Source organism: Aulostomus chinensis, chromosome 18, assembly GCF_037954235.1.
Source record: "Aulostomus chinensis isolate RoL2024-O1b breed Wild chromosome 18, RoL_Achi_v1.0, whole genome shotgun sequence".
NCBI classification, from domain to species: domain Eukaryota; kingdom Metazoa; phylum Chordata; class Actinopteri; order Syngnathiformes; family Aulostomidae; genus Aulostomus; species Aulostomus chinensis.
Window position 1 is genome coordinate 19,174,181 of NC_141337.1, and position 18,682 is coordinate 19,192,862.

Here is an 18,682-nt window from a genome sequence, read left to right on the forward strand (position 1 = left end):
GAAATTTCCTCAAGGTGTTGCAAAAATGTTGCATTCATGGGTGGAGACAGTGACACTTGATCTTTGAAAACCAATCTATTTTCAGTTCATTCCTTAGGCCCAGTGGAACAAATCTGAACCAAATCCCTCAAGGCATTCCAGAGATACTGCATTAACAAAACATGTTGGACAGATGGAAGTACAACTTGAAAACATTCTTCTTCTTAGAGTAGAAGCAGAAGCATCCAAAATATTGACTACGTGGTATCAAGTCTGAGCTAACTGCCGAATGTATTTTTTAATGTACTACACTGAGGCCATATGGCCAAATTCAACATTGTCTGTTTCAACATTGCTAATTGCTGACACAGACACACCACTACAGTTGAGACTTTGTACAGCTGTTAAGGTTATCATCATAAAAGCTATGTTATTTATATTAAGATTAGCTGCATCGCTCCCCTGAAACTGTAACACCGTTCTGAGTAAATGAAATCTGGACTTGATAAAACAGTGGTAGTGGGAGCTCCACTTGATTTGCATTATTTAAGTTTTTTTACATGATTTATTTGCTTGCGCTTATGTGGATGTCTTCTAAAAAAAAAAAAAACCTCCCAGTGCGGTAACATCGCTGTAGAACTGTTGATTGATACCCATGTACTTACCATGCAAACAACTGTTTGCTATCATTTGGGAAACATGGCCACGATGGTTATGATTTCTAATCACAACTCTTCTTTTTTTTTTAAAAAAAAAATTCAAATGTGTTGCTGTATAAAAAAATATTCCTCATTCAGAAAGTCTTCAACCTGAATCCCAGAGGAGACGTCAGAAAGTACTGGAGAGATATCATCAACCCTCCTCAACCACAGATTGGACCTGCTCACTAACAGACTCCAGACAGTATGAATGGGCAGTGCCCCACTTCCTCACTTCAGCCCTCTCTTGATCACACTGTACATCCAAGATGCCCTTGCGAAAATTGGTGGTGAAAACTGTGGATGATACTGGTATCGTTGTCCAGAATAAAAACAATGACTAGAGCTCATGTCAAGAGAGGAAATCAACAATATTTTTGAAATGAAGCGCAGACGCACAGTGCTTCACATAACAGAGGGGCTTGATTGTTGATCTTAGAAAACTTGAGGCAGAGACAAACCCAGGGGCCTTCATCAGTGCAGCTGAGGTAGAGCCAGTATACCAGTTCCTGGAAATCATCACCGCAGAGAAGTCACGCTGAGAAATTAAGCATATACTGGGATTGGATGCATGCAGGCAGTAAGTCTTACAGGAGGTCATTCGTGCCACCCAGACCATCATTGGTTCCAGTCCATTGAACGTAAAGGATTACCCCAGTCCAGATCTGCTCACCCTGGTGGTAGCTTGCAGCAGTACAGATTATCAGGTGCAGTTCTCCCAAGATTTTAAGACTCCTTAAAGGCACAGCTCACCCATGAATAGAAATTCAATCATTTTCTACCCACCCTCTTACCAATAGAGGGTCAGGTCACAGGAATAAATTCAGATTGGCAATATGAAGGCATTTTATGTTTTTTATCTTGAAGTTTTATTGTTAAAATTTAAAAATTGCTTCCCATTCTCTTCAGTTGTTTGGGAGATTTCTGCAACGCCTTTTCCTGTGTAACTCTAGCGGTCTTTCATGGTCTTAAAAAAAGTGTATTAATGACTTTTTTGGATGAACTGTCCATTTAACTGATCCTCCATGCACTATTATAAAGTACAATTTATCTTGTCGCTTATGTCCATTGAGTCCACCAATAGAATTTACAGGGTTTTTTTTTTTTAAAGTAGAATAAAGGGAATAAAACTCATTTATTGTACAACCCAGTGGTAAAAATAAATAATGAGAGTAGCTGTTCAGACTTTCTTCCTAGGTGCAAAACATATATTCCAAGTAAATACCACATCATGACTTATCTAATATTTATTCCATTCATCTGTCGAAGTAACCGGAACAGCCCAGCTGGCCTCCATGAAGTTTAATGTTCCGATTAATGATTGATGATATCAAGGGATCAGATGGAACCTTTCTTTGAAAAGCACAGATTGTCTGCAATCAGTGCCAGTAAAAACAAACTACTGCAGGACTGGGAGGCTCCACCACTGTTTTGACACTGTGAGGTATTACTCATTTGAAGTCTGGGAAAGATCAGGAAACTTCACCCAAAATGTTTTTTTGTCTTTGTTTGCTCACATGTCAATAGACACGTCACTGCATCGTTTCCTTTTATCTGCTCACAAGTTCCGTTCTTCCTCGGCCTTGAACTTTGCACGTGACATGCCTCTTGGTGGATTTGACATCAGGTTGGCAGGGTCAAAGAGCTGGTTGTTTCCTATCTGTTGACAATATAAGTGTTTGACAGATGGCAGTCAAACATGCTGTCAAAATGCCATGTTCTTTGATAAATTAATGTGTGTTCTCATGCTTAATTTACCTGTCACATTTATATCAAAAGAAATAGAAGTAAAGGAGAAATTTCTCCACTAACACACTGTTGTTGTTTTGCTATTTGTGGTTTCCCAGTGCTGAAGAATTTCTAAGAAGCTGAGTGGTTTTGCCTGATACATTTACATCTGGACTTTCTAGGAAAAGTGTGTTGTTTTTCGTTGAAGAACCGCAGAAGCACAGCCAGCCCTCCCCCACAAAAAAAGGAAAAACAACACTGCACGTTTTTATCCATGTCTGCATACCAGAGCCGTTACCCTGTGGAATACGGTGGAAAACATAAACCATTTATTTTCAAATTCCTTAATCGGTCATTTGTCCAGTCCACAGTATCATACATATATTAATAATACATATATTACCATGGTATAATATAGGGAAGAAAGTACAATTTTGGAAAAACATCTCTGGACAGTTAAATCATCACTACATGTCTCATGTAGTCACCCCGTCAGATTAGTTCTGTTCATATAAATAAATTGGAAATTTCAACAAAGACACATCTGGGTCAAGTCAACTAAAGGATAAAAGATTTTTTTTGACCTGAAAAAAGACGATATGCTGACTTTTTTGGAGGCTTCTTTTGTAAGCACGGCATTGAAACAGTCAGACATCCCGACGAAAGCTGTCAAGCAATTGTAATTTCAATACTATGTAGTCAAAAACATCGTTAATAAACTGTTGGGTAAAATCTTGCCAGGTAAAAAGCACTGATTGAGAAAGCTTTCAAAGATGATAGCGAGTTACAAAGAAAGTGGTGAAACACTTTGTGAAAATACGGAAACACTGCTGCTCAAGCTGTGAATGAACAATGGAAATGGTGAAAGGCATGTGTAAACAGCTTTAATTACTTAACAATTAGTTTGCCAAAATTATGGCACATTTCCTTTGCATGGTTCATATGCCACAATGGTAGGTTTTTGAGTGGACGGGATGATGAATATATGCCATAATGATTTGACACTCATTTACTTTCAAATTCTCGTCTTTAGGCTCATCGTCCCGAACTTTGACTTCAACCTGGAGAGGAAGAGATACGGAACTATCTCAACACAACCTCTCGTCCAACACATTAAACAACACCCAAGTACTCATAAATAAATGTCTTGAGCTCAATAAAACATTTTTCCTCCCACCCAGAGAGAGCCAGTCACATACATTTATCTTGAAGCTAATCCACAAGTGGTTTGATTCATGCCGAAGTCAAACTATAACCCCTTCAGTTCAGTGTAATGAAGAAAGAGGGCAGTCAAATTTGTGCAGTTCAGTTCTTGAAAGGAAAAATGTTTTTGAGTGAAATATCACTGGTGTGTCCAATGCATCGACAAAATTCATGTGCAAGTCATAAAAAACTGAATCCAGATATTTGTGACTATAATAAATATATGCATTTATTGAATTTCAGCAAATGTTCAGCGTTTACAACGGCAAGACGAGCATCATTACAAAAAAAACTGTTGAGAACAAGTATTTACATATATGCACAATATATTTACACACCCAACATACACTGCTAGTCAGTGATTAGAAAAAAATGTTCTCCTTTATGTACAGCTTCACTATCATTTCTCTTCCTAAAAGCATTCACATGTGTCTAGAACAGCCATTATCCCACGTCACAAAAAAAATAAAGTCCACCTGCACATAACGATTCATGGTAAAGTGGCAGACACAACAAACCTTATACAAATCCACTGAGTTCAACAGCACCATTATGAATATGTGAATAAAATATTTCATTGAAAAGGCACACCTTTGACAGCAATAAACATGTAACTTCAAACAGCCACCGAGACTTAAAAACTGTGATGGAGCACATGGTTCCCTTTTGCCAGGAATGCCTGGATTTATAAGGTAAGTTGAAGTAGCCGTCCTCGGGGAGGCTGTAAATATACACGTGAAATGGTAGAGAGTGTTAGGAGCTGGTCACACAAGGCTGCATCAAAGCTATTCTGTCTTTGAGGAATGCACAGGACCTCCTGAGAGGCACAAGGGAGGGAAAAGTTAAAGAGGTAGTTCACCCAAAAATGAAAGCTGAGCCATTAACTACGCATCCTCTTCCTTATAGGATGACAAATGAAAGTTTTAGTCTACAAAAGACTGATAGTGCCTCACAGGAAAAGATGTTGCAGTAATATCCCAAACAATAAAAGTGATGAAAAATACATGATAAACCATGAAAGTCTTCCATGCTGCTCCTCTGAAGTATTCCAAGTGTCCTGAAGCCTCTAAATGCAAAGTTGTTTGGAAAGCCATCACTGAAAGCCATGTTTTTAGCCTCCCTGAAGACATGGACTCATGGCTGGGAGCAGGTAGCCAAAAGCATGACGTCAGTGGTGTTTCCAAAACAACTTGGCATTGTTCAGATGAGCAGCATGGAGGAATTTTAGGATTCTACTTGTTTTTGGTCACCATTCACTCCAACTACTTGGGGGATCACTGCAATCCCTTTCCCTATGAAACTCTGGTGGTGTTCAGTGGACTAAAAAAAACGCCTCGTCCAACTTACCATGGGCATTTCAGTTAGATTCAGACGATTAAGATGAAATGATTCAGAGAGAGGAAGACATTTTCATCTATGAGCTCACTGTTCCTTTCAAGTTAGATGTCCAACACACAGACTGCCATTCACAAGTCAGGAAAAACTAGCTGGACTGTTGTCCAACAGACGGCTGAATTGGAAGACTATCACCGTGGAGTCGTGGCACAAATGCACTGTGCTAAAGGGGTCAAAATACTTTAGGCCTCTTTACGTTAGATGATCATGCGACTGTGCAACTGGTGGATGTACAACTCCATATACACATGTACAGCAATTTAAAGGCCATTTAAGACCACAATGGGTAAATTTGTACAAAGACATTTCACATTCATACTTCAGACTTGACATTACATGAACTCTAGAGTTAGCATTTGTCTTGTAAAAGAACAACAAAGAAAAGTTCAATTTGTTTAAATTAAAAGAGCGAGATTTAAAAGAACATTGAGAAATTCTGGGAATTTAGAGCATTCATATTGGCTTTAACTACAGGGCGAGTGGCACAAGGTAGGTTAGCTTTGCATCAAGACTGGAAACGACAGAACAGTGAAGCTTTCACGTCAGAATCCTACTTATTAACCGTTTAGAGCTCATACTTTTGTTTTTAGACGGATTGGGAGTTTACTGTGAGAGAAGCTATATAAATAGGTCAGGAAGTCTCTGTGACCTCCCGCTGGTCACCAACAGCTAACTTAGTCCACTAAGGAAGCTGAGAATAGCCGTTTACAATGACTTCTTTATTGATGTTATCTTGAGATGAGAAGAACTTGTTTCAGCAAGATAATGAGATCAATTAATCCCTTGTCAAGAATTGACATTATTTTAAAAAAACAATTACAAGCACGGCAGATGAGTTTTCTAACACCGCTCCTCCTGAATTCCAAAGTTTACATTTCGATTTGTGTATGGATCAAAAAACTTGATACATAATTTTAAATAATAAGATTTAAAGGAGTAATCTTTACACAGGTCCACACCAGCTTTTTCCTCCTGCTTTCACGGTTTACATTAAACTAAGCCAAGCTAATTATCACCTGGCTAAACCTTCATAGAAAAACACAACAATAAGAACAATAGTGGTCTTTTCATTTAACCCTAAATCAAAGCATGTTTTCCAAAATTTTAATCATTTCCTTTAAACTAGAAATAATGCATCAAGTACTTTCTACAGGATCACAAAAATAATACAAAGTGATATTTACATCGCATTTGTATATTCGAGCTGACACAAATAACTGGGACATCCCAACGGATTGTCAATTCAAAGAAAATAAAACAAAACAAAGCAAAATAAACAGGCAGTCTGAGAAATTGTTTGACCCTGGTTTTCCCATCATAGAGTGTTTGTTTATGAGTGAGGATATCGTGGTTAAAGGTTTTATGATGCTGGCTTTGTCTTCCATATGTTTGTGCTATGTGAGGTAAAAATATAAAAGGACATCCAAGACAACTTATCGCTGAGGCTCTTCTTTCCACACTTTCAGTTTTCTGTGAAGGCTGGATTGTCCTCCTCTTCATCCAGGCTCACAATTTGTCTCTGATATGTCAGAGAAAGAAAGAAAAAACAAAACAAAACACATTAGACAATTCAAGTATTATTCTTAAAAAGAAAAAATCTGATTTAAAAACTGAAAAAAATGTACATTAGAGAACACTGGAGCTGGACAAAAGGAATAAAAGATTTTCTTACAGCATCAGCAAAAATGAAACTTCCTCTTAAAAGGATAGATTTTTCAGCAAACAATCAAGCAGAAATTTAGATGTATTTTTTATTCAAGTCGTTAAACTGGTTGTAAGAACAATATCTAAATAAGTTCAACAGAGGACTCACTTTTGGATAGGAGTAACCATCGGGGCTGTGGCTCCTCCAAATGTGCACTTGATCTTCTGTGGTTTTCTGATAGACAGGGTTGTCAAAGTGGATTGTGTTGGTGTTCTTCAGTTTGAAGTTCTTCCATAACAGTACACCACCGATGGCCACCATACAAAAAATCACTGGGAAGGACATCCAGAGTGACATTAGATGTGATGGTAGATGTGAGCTACGTTTGTGGTTTACATTAAAATGAAGTAACTCACCCAGAGGTAAAACGATGTACAAAGCTATTGGGATAGTGGAGGCAGGTTTTGGTATAACTCCACCAAAATTGCGCTGGATATCTGCAGGATAAGGAAACACAGTCAGTTACAAACTACAAGTTTTTAGATTGATTGAAAAATTCACTGGTTCATTAAACATTATGGATGATTCAAATCATTGACTCACTTATATGGTTTCATATCGGTGTCTTACTGCTCCATACATATAGTATATATATATATATATATATAGTATATAGTAACTTGTGAGTGCCCCAAGTGAGTGGCTAAAGAATCATATGTTGTGCAGATTTTAATGATCAGAGTTAATCTTCATCTCTTGTGTCGTACACAGAACAACAGCAAAGTTACTGCCTGCCAATCTATGTTTTATACGTATGTTTTTTGACCAACCTGAAGGCGTAACTGAGACCTCTGTGGTGATCTGGGGGAATTTGGGGTTGACTGGATGGGCTGAAGAGGTCTTCGGTTCTGGTGTGGTAGTCCTGAGCCAGGGCTCAGAGGTGCTTGGCATTGTGTTGGCAATAGAGCTGGTGGTTGGGATGGGAGCTTTGGTGACATGGCTCTGGGGCTTGGTTGTGCTCCGGAGGGGTACCGGTAGCAGACGACGTGGGCTGGGGGAGGAAATTTGAGGATCTGCAGGTGTTGGCACAGCTGGTAAGGAATAAATAATGGAAGAGTCAGGAAATATTCTGTTTAAATGATTCCATTATGGCACTGTAATGTCTTCCTTGATGTCTGATAATTGACATACCATGTACACAAGTTCTCATGTCCCTGGCTAGCATCATGTTATCTGGACAGACACAGGTATATTTTGGGGGATGTCTGCCCACTTGAGGAGCTGCCAAGCACAAGAATTCACAGTTGGACACCTGACACCAGTCCCTCCCTGCAATGGGAAGAGAGATTACATTATAGTTCGGTTCAGTTTCAGTAGAATTACCAATCCAGCTATGAGGACTTGTTTGAATTTATTGTGCTATAATGTGAATTATTCTGTGGTTTCTAGATGTAGACTTGACATACTTCTGAAGTGGATTAATGTGGACACTAGAACTCTACTCTGAAACCCGCAGCAAAAACTCCCCAGCAATACCTTTTAAAGAACTTTACTTAGCCTAAAATTCCAAAAATGTCCATTTCTTTGAAAAAAAAGGATAAACTTCTTAATGTCTAGGTGTCCTGCAAATGTTAGCAAATCCAACATTGTTCAGTCTTCAGATATAGTTACGTTTGACCAGGTGCATGCACATATACAGGTAAATCCTAAGTGGTGTGAAACTACATGCTTTTTTTGCCTTCTGACGGACTTGTGAACATTTTGTTCTGTTTTATATTTTCTTTTCAAATGTGGCTCATGGCTTTAATTCTCAATCAAAGCATGATTTAAAGGCAGAAACAGCGTTTGAGTTATAATTTTCCAAGACTAATCGAGCCCCTTCGATAGGTCATCTACACTTGACAAGGTGAATAAAAGATTATTTCAAGGTGAAATAAATACTATGTAATAAAGGTGTGGAAAATAATCGATATTAATCGATGCATCGATGTGCATGTGCGCGATGCGAGTGCATCGGCTCATTCACTGGGTGTGATGCAATTGATGGGTGAAATCTAGATTCATCTTGACGCGTTGGTGGGTATCGGTAAAATCTGATGCAAGCGCCGTTTTCTTCATGTTAAACTTCACCCCATCTGCTGTTCCCCAGGCGCTATGAATGCACCATCATTATTTCGCGTATTGTATTGAATACGGACGGAAGCCGTGAGGCACAAACAATACACTACTAGTAAAACAGCATGGGCGTTCGCGCGCACAGCAGAGAACCACTGCTATCGTAATTGCATAGCCGATGTGAAAGTGTGAGGAAAGTTGCTGCTGTTTTAAGATGGCAAAAAGAATTTGCATGAAGTGGTGCATAGTAAAAAAGACGAACAGCGCTTTTGTTGAATTTACTGCCAAGTGCCCGTAAGGAATGAAGCCAAATCCTTTTTGTCGTACCACTGAATTCCATTTTTTTAGGGCCTGAGCCAGAAGGTACTTCATTTAATTTCTTTTTTTTTCTTTGCTTATTTGCATCATGTTGAATCGCATCATATCGCAACAAATTGCATCATATCGTATTGCATTGACTTGAACTAAATGATTATCGCATCGTATCGCATCGTGAAGAGGGTGAATCGCATCGCATCGTATCGCCAGAAAATTATAATCGTTAAAAGTATCGTATCGCTGGCAGTGCATCGAGATGTGTATCGAATCGTCCTCAGTGCTGAGATTCACACCCCTACTATGTAAGTTCATCATGTACTTAAAAACTAATAACCATAATAGCTGCAACAGGAGTTCCCTTTTTTCTTTGTGCTCCTGCCCCTGCCCCTCTAAAAAAAAAAAAGCCTGTGCATGGCAATGACAGGTGATCCCACGATGTCCAATTTTGCATTTCCCATTAAAAATAGTGTTGCCTGACGTGTTTTTTTTTAGTAACCACACTTAATTACTATACAATACACACTTACTATACACTTAAAACTACCAAATATTGTTCCATTGCAGAGCAACACCTGATTTTCAAAGATGAAAAAGAACTGATTTAAAAGGAGCCAGAAAAAATAAGTATTGCAAATGTTACAGGCTGTTTTTACATAGAGGTGGTCAGCAATGATTCCAGATACATTGACACATAAAAATAATGTCCCTGAGAGGCAAAAAAAAAAAAAAAAAAGGCCTACCAGTGGGCTGTTTGAGGTTATGGTAGAGAATAATGTCTTCTGGTGATGACAGGTTCTCCACAAGTGGTGTGATTTCATCACCAGTCAACCTATTTGCGCTCATGATGGTGTTGGTGCTTACATCAGTCCAGAAAACCCTTTCCTGAGAGAAAAGAAGAGAAGGTCAGTTAGATGACAACACCTATTTCCAGAGGAGTCAATAAATAAGTACATACCAGTGTTTACAAGGGCAATGAGATGTTTACAGGATGTTTATTCCCTCTGGGTTTATGTGTAACAACATTTATCAAGCAGTAAATATCTACCTCAAACACAGTGAGACCCAGTGGGTGACCCAGCTTGTGCTCATCAATGATGAGAGTGCGTCGACCACCGCCCTGCACATCGATACTGGAAAGGGTGTGAAGCTTGGAGTCCACCCAGTAGAGACGCTGGTTCAGCAGGTCTGGGGAGGAGAATGGAAGAGAGGGGCTTGTGTTGGTGGGAGGCAACAGGTCAGGCCAGAGATACCATAGTCATTGACATGATAAAAAAAACAACAACTTGACACCAGAAAGATATGAATGTTAAGAGTTTACCGAGTGTCATTCCATTGGGCCAAACAATGTTGTCTGTGACCAGAGCCATGCGGTCACCTCCATTGAGACCACCCCTCTCGATCTTTGCAGGATTCCCCCAGTCAGTCCAGTAAACAAAGCTGTGAGGAGTAATGTAAAAATAAATGCAAATCAAAACACTGATGGGAGTCAGATAAGGATAAAACATTGGCTAGCCTTACTTGCTGTATGGGTCTACCACGATAGCTCGAGGTTTCGATAAGCCTTGCTGGAAGAGAGTTTTGCGACGACTTCCATCAGCAGTTACCATGGAGACAGTGCTGCGAACACTGTCAGTCCAGTACAGGTTACCATGGATCCAGTCAAAAGCAATGCCCTCTGGTGCATCAATGTTGTTACTGATAACTACACTGTGATGAGTGGCGTCCTCTGTAGAATCAATCTGAGCTCTGGATAAACATTAAAAACTTGAATCAAACCAATAATGGAAGCAAAACCAGTATTTTTTTATTGAGACTGACAGCTTGTTGACCTGTAGATCCTCTTCAGGGAGATGTCTGACCAGTAGATCTCTTTGGTGGCCATGTTCATGTCCAGAGCCACAACATTCTTCAGATGGTGAATCACTCTTGTGTACTCGCTTTTGTCAAGAGTCATCTTTCTGACTTCATGGCGATTGGTGAAGAAAAGGTAAGCTATTGTACCTAAAAAAAAAAAAAAAAATCGCAGAAGGCACAAGTCTCAAATATGGCTAGAAAATCAAATTTAACCAGGTTATACAGTATCTGTGCTCTGCAAAATAATAAAAAAAGATATTTACCAATGGCCTTGCAGGCTTTGGTTGCTGGATCAACTTGGTAACCCTCCTCACATTCACATTTGTAGCTGCCTATCTGGTTTATGCAGATCTGGCTGCAGGTGTCTGGGTTAGCACACTCATCAATATCTGTTTCAAAGATGAAAGAACAAAAAAATAGTAGTGGCGACAGACACCTATGGAGCCCTGAAGTGGCCATAGAGATATTTTATCTATTCATCTAATGATTTAGAGGTCATTTTTATGAGGTCAAAGGTTATCAGTTGTTCTGTTGATTGAATCAATTTGAGTCCACAAAATATAGCGTGTTAACGGTAGCCTGGAGAGGCCATAGAGAGAGAAAAAAAATTGGAGGCAAAGATGATTTTTTTTTTTTTTAATTTTGCTCAGAGGTAGAGTGGCTGTCTAGCAACCGAAGGGTCACTGGTTCCATCCTTACTTCACCTGATGACCGTGTCAAATTACGCTTGAGCAAAAAAACAGAGCCCCTAACTGCTCCTGATGACCCTGCGACGAGAGGCAGTTGTACCTCAACCAATGTCAGCTGGGATAGGCTCCAGCCCCCCGCAACCCTTAATAGATAAGTGGTATAGAAAATGGATGGATGGAGAGGGATTTTTTAAAATATCTTTTGAGGCTACAAAATAGAACTTCTCCTCTTATTTTGGTTATTTGAGTTCATGAGATATAATTTGGTCAAAAATATGAAATAAATTGATATCTCATGGCCTAAAATCATTTGAATTGAGAGAAGAAATTATATTTTGTGCCTCAATAATTACTAAGTTGTGGGAACAAGTTATATGGTGTGGCTTGAAATACGTTAATGTGTGCATGAGTGTTTGTACCTTCACAGCGTTTTTGGCCCATCAGAGTATATCCAGCAGGACACTGACACTCATAGCCGATTTTTAGGTCATTACAGACATGAGAGCAGCCACCATTATTGTATAGGCATTCGTTGGAACCTGTAGGAGAAAGAAGAAAACATTGACACCTGTAGCAAAACACATTGCAGAGATGGTCCTTAAACACATAAAAAATGTTGATATCCAGTCATGTGTGTACTCACCACATTCCCTAAGAGGCTCATCTGACCAATCCCTGCAATCACGCCGCCGGTCACACACCTTCTCCATGCTGATACATTCCCCACTGCGGCACTTAAACCTCATTGGGCCCTCGCAGTGGGTTGCTGTGAAGAGCAAAATCAAACATGGGGTCAGGTGATAGTGACCTCACTGGTGCTTCAAAGCTGCAGGGGGGCAAGGTGTTCTACCATTGACACAGCCAGTTTCGTCACTCATGTCCTTGCAGTCATACTGATGGTTGCACTGGCGGCTCCCATGAATGCAAGTCCCATCACCGCACTCAAACTCATCAGGACGGCAGGAAGGACGGGCTAGAGGGATCCAGAGGGCAGAGATTCTAGTCAAAGAGACCTGTGTTTTAAGTACTGCCAAGGTTGTTTGGTAATCATACGTACTGCAGTCTGCTTCATCTGATTGGTCAAGGCAGTCAGCTCCTCCATCACACCTCCAGCTGCCATGGATGCACTCTCCACTACCACAGTGGAACTCAAGGGCAGAACAGTGGTGAATGGCAACAGAGGTGGGTCCCATCGTACCACAGTTCTGTGGCCACTCGTCTGAGCTATCCGGGCAGTCAGCATCGCCATCGCAGGCCCATAGGCGCGGAACGCAAACAGTGTTGTTGCACTGGAAGGACGCAGCACTGCAGGTAACTGGGGGACAAGAGGCCTCATCACTGCCGTCATCACAGTCTGCCTCATCATCACACACAAAAGAGGCTGACACACACTGGCCAGTCCTGCAGCGGAACTCTGTCCCTGTGCAGTGCTTGGGTTCTAAAAGAGAAGGAGATGGGTGAAAAAAGTACAGCTGGCAGTGAATTCTGAGCGCAACGTATGAGGAAGACTCACCACAGCTCTCTTCATCAACTCCATTTTCACAGTCAGCTTTTCCATCACAGAGCCAAGAGCTCGGTATACATTGGTTAAGGCGGTCAGCACAATTGAACTCTGTTGGTCTGCAAGTTTTGGCCACTAGAAGTGATGTACACACACAAAAACCCTCTGTAAATTCAGAGGGATGATGGAATCTACATGTAAATAGGCTGCGCAATTATGAGGCAACACTCACAGCAAGTGGCAGGAAGTTCATCGGTGCCATCTCCACAGTCGTCCGTGCCATCACAAACCCATCTGACTGTGATGCATCTCCCATTCCCGCACTGGAACTGCTTGGTTCCACATGTGATGAATGCATCTATGGCACAGAGATATAAACAACCGTCAGCAAAAAAGGACATTGTTTTGGTTATCATCTATCAAGCACTGCTGCAGGAAGACTCACCGTAAACAAAAATGCGAGGTAACCTAGAATAATAATTCCACCAGCAAGCAGCTCTTTCGGGCTGTATAAGCCATGTGCAATGATTCTAATGTGTTTGTGTTGATGCAATTAAAATGCTGGTGGTAACAGATTGATCTAAAGGAGATTACAAAATTGCATCATTAATCCAGGTATGAGTGGATGACTTTCATATCTGTCCATTCAGTGGTTGGCCAGACTTTCACCCAAATAATGACAAAGAAGCAAGGAGATGGCCTCCACCATATAACATTTTTAAACACAAAAATTGTTCTTAAACATGATAGGACTTTATCTTGTCTTTAGCCCTAATTTGGTTTTCCAGATTGACAGCCATCAAGCATTGCTTCCTTTCTGTAAGAATAACAAGAATAACAGAAAAAAAGTTTTAAAAAAATAGTCCTATCATGTTTGAGAATATTTCATTTAGAAGATCTATTATCTACATTTAGGGTTGTATCATAAAATTCTTACAGCATCTCCATCCATCCATTTCCCTCCACTTATCCTGTCAAGGGTTGCGCGGGGGGGGGGGGGGCTGGAGCCTACCTCAGCAGCTTTTGTGCGAGAGGCAGGGTTCACCCTGGACAGGTCACCAATCCATCACAGGGCCAACACATAGAGACAAACAACCATTCACACTCACAGTCACACCTACGGTCAATTTAGAGTATCAATCAGCCTCGTCCCCTCTTGATGTCTTTGGACTGTGGGAGGAAGCTGGAGTACCAGAGAGAACCCACACAGGAACATGGAGAACATGGAGACTCCACACAGAAAGATCTACCCCAGACCCAGAACCTTCTTGCTGTGAGGCGACCGTGCTGACCACTGCACCACCGTGCCGCCTCTACAGCATCTCATTAGAACATTCTTATTCACAATTTCGAGGCAATATTCCAGTCCCTAGCATCACTATGATATCACAAGATGTGGTGATATAATTGTATCGTGATTTCAGTGTGTTCACTATTCAACTGGGCAGTTTGAATCATTGCATCCAAAAAATCTGGATATTTTTAACCTTTGTGAATAAGGCAAAATTGTAAACTATTTTGAATACAGCTGAAGTGGAAAGGTGCAATAAACAAATATTTTAAGCTCTACTTTGACATTTTCTGTGAATTATGCAGTGTATTGCAATATTTATCGTATTGCATCACTCCGTATCATAACTTTATCATGATATATGAAGATATGATCAATATTGTATCTCGATTTAGATTGATAAGATGTACCCTGGTTGGCATGGTGGCGTAGTGGTTAGCACTCTCGCCTCACAGCAAGAAGGTTCTCCCTGTGCCTGCGTGGGGTCTCTCTGGTACTCCAGCTTCCTCCACAGTCCAAAGACATCAAGAGGGGACGAGGCTGATTGATACTCTAAATTGACTGTAGGAGTGGCTGTGAAAGCCAATGGTTGTCTGTCTCTATGTGTTGGCCCTGCGATGGACTGGCAATCCATCCAGGGTGAACCCCACCTCACACCCACGGTGTATCCTGCCTTCTTGCCAAAGGCAGTTTGGATAGGCTCCAGCCCCCGTCCCATGACCCTTAACAGAATAAGCGGTAGACTATGGATGGATGGTTGGGTGGATGTACAAAATGTAATGTGTTACAGTATGTACTGTATGGTACTGTGTGTTGCTTACAAATACCCATTCGAATCTGAAACCTACAGCAACTGAAAAGATCATTAGGATTACATCTATTGAGACATTGAATTTCTGCTCCAACTTACACAGCAAGCCATGATATAGTTAATGCTACATTTCAGCCTGGATTCAAGTCATGACCAAGCAACATTTTTATGGTCAGCATACAATCATAGTCTTTTTTAACCTCTGGTCACTGAAAAGGTTCCCAGTGCTGCATGATTTTATGGGACTGGCTGAGCAATGGTAATAAATCAGCTTGGAGGTGTATATTCTGGTATGTCACGCCGGCACTACAATACATGACTACGTTTTTAAAATAGGGGAGATACATGGTTAAAGTAAAGTAAGGCAAACAAAGATTTTTCTCAATCAACACAAAGCAGCTGTTTTTTCATAAAGCCCCATTTTCAAATTTCCAGGATTTTAAGCTCCCACCTACAAAAACCCCTCCTCATTTCAACCCACTCAAGCCCCATCTTTAATGGACCCGATGAAGCTGCTGATTTGGAAGAACTGAACAGACTGCACTTTTAACAACCATTTATGAAGAGACAATGGCCTAAAGGACACAAAACACTGAATGGCCACCTGTTTCTGAGAGAATTGGGGGGCTCCACACCGCCATCAGACTCATAGCAGGTTACAGTAAATCCAAGATTAACCTTTCATCATTGATATCCAATTGCATATTTATGTAGACGTGAATTTGCGACACAAAAGTTGGATATTAAAAGAAAGTCTTCATTATTTATCACTGTGAGTGCTGTACAGAGTAAATCATAACATCTGGCGCCATTGGTCATGCTTAATGCTTTAACAAGGAAAAGCTTTACGTCTTCAAGCTTATGCAGGTTGGTGAGGACTCCATAATTGCAAGCAGTCCCATGTTATAGCCCTGAAGTAAATCTACAACTGACGTTAAACCATAAAATCATTTATGACTCCAGGTGAAAGGCTCTGTAGTGTTTCCCATCCATGGGGCAGTCTTGCCATAAAGATGGTTGACCATGAGGGCATTCACAACCTATCAGAGGGATTTCCTTACTGGTCAGATGTGGGATAAACACTCAAATATCTCAATATGACTGTAGATGTCAAACTTTCCTCTTCCCTGAATAAGAAAGAGAAGTCGATCAGGTCTAATTCCCTGAAAATGGTGATACGTCACTCAGATCCAAGTTCACCCTGGCTATTTACTCAATGAGATTAAAGTTCAGACTTTGAAAGACAAACTGGACCAAATGCCATCATTACTGATTGAGTGAATTCAGTGTTGGGAAAATAGAACATGTCCTGTTCGTGTTTGTTGGCGATTTCTCTGTCTGGTGTGCTTAATTGTTTCTTGTCACCTGTTCACCTCATAGGCCATCACTTAGCACAATAACCCCTATGATGCCCTCTCTGCTCAGAGACATCAAATTAAGAGGTATTCACAGTGGGTGAGGGTGTCACAACTAACATTCCAAGACAGAAGTCTCAATCACACCATTTCACATCATTTGACTGGTGTGGAAATGAACGGCAGTTGGCCAGTTCCAACATGTTTCACAACCCCCCCCCCCCCCCCCCTCCACACACACACACACACACACAATCACCAAAAAGAACGAGTATACTGGAAACAGGTCTGACAGTGACTTGACGCAGAGTGAGACCAATACTCCCTCAAGACTGTGTCTGAGGGCAAGTTGGGAGGATTGCTCCCTTGCTTTGATTAATTGTGCCCATGTGATAGAATTTCTCAGATAATCAAACTGTGGAAACAAGATACAACATGTTATATTTTATGGTCATGAATAAATCAAAGAACAAGTTTCATTTTGTGAAGTTGCAAATATCTGCTGGCCGCAATTCATCCAATGGTGTGAACTAGTTAAGTATAATTTTGGGAATAAAGGGTTCTATTAGCACACACACACACACACACACGTGTATATATATATATATATATATATATACGTGTGTGTGTGTGTGTGTGTATTTTTTTTTTTCTCCTTTGAATACATACATAGTCTGTGAGGGCATCTCAGGTCAGAGACAGATGCATTGAGGGGAAATGTCTTCCTGCAAACAACACCAATGTTGCATCATGCCATGCCAGAGAGTAATGAGCAATGATGTTTCATGCTGAAAAAATCGTTAGAATGTTCCCATGATGGACTCTTCAGTGAAAAAGCAAGTGGCGCATATTCCCAAATCAAGATAGTTCAAAAACTGGCCCTTCACAAACCTCACTTGACTTCTGTGCTCTCCTTGAAGCTCATTGGCTGCAGCAGCTGCTGTCAGAGAAGCGCCAGAAATGAAAAACTCAAAAATGCAAGGATAAATAGAAAAAAAAAAGAAAATGTACTGTTTAAGCCCACAAACACAGTGATATGTAGAGGAGAGGGATGAAAAGTCAGAACTGTTCCTCTCCTGAATATTTTCTGTGAGGGTACGAGAGATTTGCCCCATATTCTTGAAATTCCACCCTCCCCCAACATCTTGCATCCGCTGCTGTCAGAGGAATGGGCAATTTAAACCCTAACATAATTATGATGACATTTAATAAGGGAGAGAAATAGGGTGCCATTATTTCTCCACACAAATGTCAGACTGAAATGAAGGGCAGGAACCTTACTTGTCTGCAGGGCGATGATGAGAACCAGCAAGGACACGTAAAAGGCTTCCATATCTCCCAGGCACGCTGAAGGACGCATATCTAATGGACTTTATAGTCTGTCTGTGTCTCTCTGTCAGGGGACTGAAGACTCAGCTTGGCACTGTTCTGGTGGCCTCCCTCAAGAGGCTACTTCTGAACGCTCTGACGAGAGATGCTCTGCTCTCTATAATGTTTGACAACAACATCAGACCCATTTCAATGTGGTCCAGCAGTGGGCGGGACATACAGGGGCCCAAGAAGGGAAGGCGGGACTTTGAGTGGTGTGATTCCTAAGGCACATACTCAACAATCAGGAGGCGGAGCTTTGTGTGGAGATGTATTTTACTATAGATTTAACCCTTTCAGGGGGATGCACAGACATGCACACATTTATGGAGTCCTGGAGAGGCCATAGAGTGGGAGAAAGAAAAAAATTAGGCCAGAGAGAGAGAAAATATATCTTGTATGTATTTTAAGATGTAACATCTTTCCAAAATTTGATTAATTGGTAGCCACAAGATGCAACTTGTTCACTTGATTTGATTAATTTGTGGCAACGGGTTATATCTTTTAAAAACAAATTAATCAAAGTTCTGTCTTGTGGCCTCAAATCGTTCCTGTCTTTCTGTGGCCAATCTCAGACTCTGTAACATGAATACTGTCTCTCTGTAAAAGCTGACCCTCAACCATGTCATATAAAAGCCTGACAGGAGCAAAGAGAGGAGTTCGGAGAGAAGATAATCTGTGCAATTAAATGACCCACTGGAGCCAGATCTGCTTCCAAGTAGTTATGCAAGT

General features: G+C 40.7%; 1 protein-coding gene across 2 annotated transcripts; it reads right to left on the reverse strand.

The window, feature by feature from the left end:
* Positions 1 to 3,820: 3,820 nt before the first annotated feature.
* On the reverse strand, positions 3,821 to 18,079 carry ldlra (low density lipoprotein receptor a). 2 transcript variants are annotated; one of them, XM_086184020.1, is made up of 18 exons: positions 17,864 to 18,079; positions 13,358 to 13,483; positions 13,138 to 13,260; positions 12,682 to 13,062; positions 12,475 to 12,597; positions 12,268 to 12,390; positions 12,044 to 12,163; positions 11,199 to 11,324; positions 10,911 to 11,082; positions 10,600 to 10,827; positions 10,400 to 10,518; positions 10,127 to 10,266; positions 9,822 to 9,963; positions 7,840 to 7,977; positions 7,479 to 7,739; positions 7,065 to 7,145; positions 6,817 to 6,980; positions 3,822 to 6,522 (listed from the first exon to the last, which is right to left on the reverse strand). In XM_086184020.1, the coding sequence occupies exons 1-18, from the start codon at positions 17,940 to 17,942 to the stop codon at positions 6,466 to 6,468; spliced, it is 2,703 nt and encodes a 900-aa protein (XP_086040146.1). In that variant the 5' UTR covers positions 17,943 to 18,079; the 3' UTR covers positions 3,822 to 6,465. The 2 variants fall into 2 exon arrangements, with proteins under 2 accessions (XP_086040145.1, XP_086040146.1); XM_086184019.1 differs by having other exon boundaries at positions 3,821 to 6,522; positions 12,475 to 13,062.
* Positions 18,080 to 18,682: the final 603 nt, after the last annotated feature.

Bases quoted from the DNA above. Each gene is read 5' to 3' on its own strand.
- ldlra (XM_086184019.1), bottom strand. From the start codon at position 17,942: ATGCGTCCTTCAGCGTGCCTGGGAGATATGGAAGCCTTTTACGTGTCC. The intron at 10,519-10,599 runs GTAAGGCTAGCC...TACTCCTCACAG, and splicing joins GTGGTAGACCCATACAGCAA to CTTTGTTTACTGGACTGACT. The intron at 6,523-6,816 runs GTGAGTCCTCTG...CTGACATATCAG, and splicing joins ATGGTTACTCCTATCCAAAA to AGACAAATTGTGAGCCTGGA.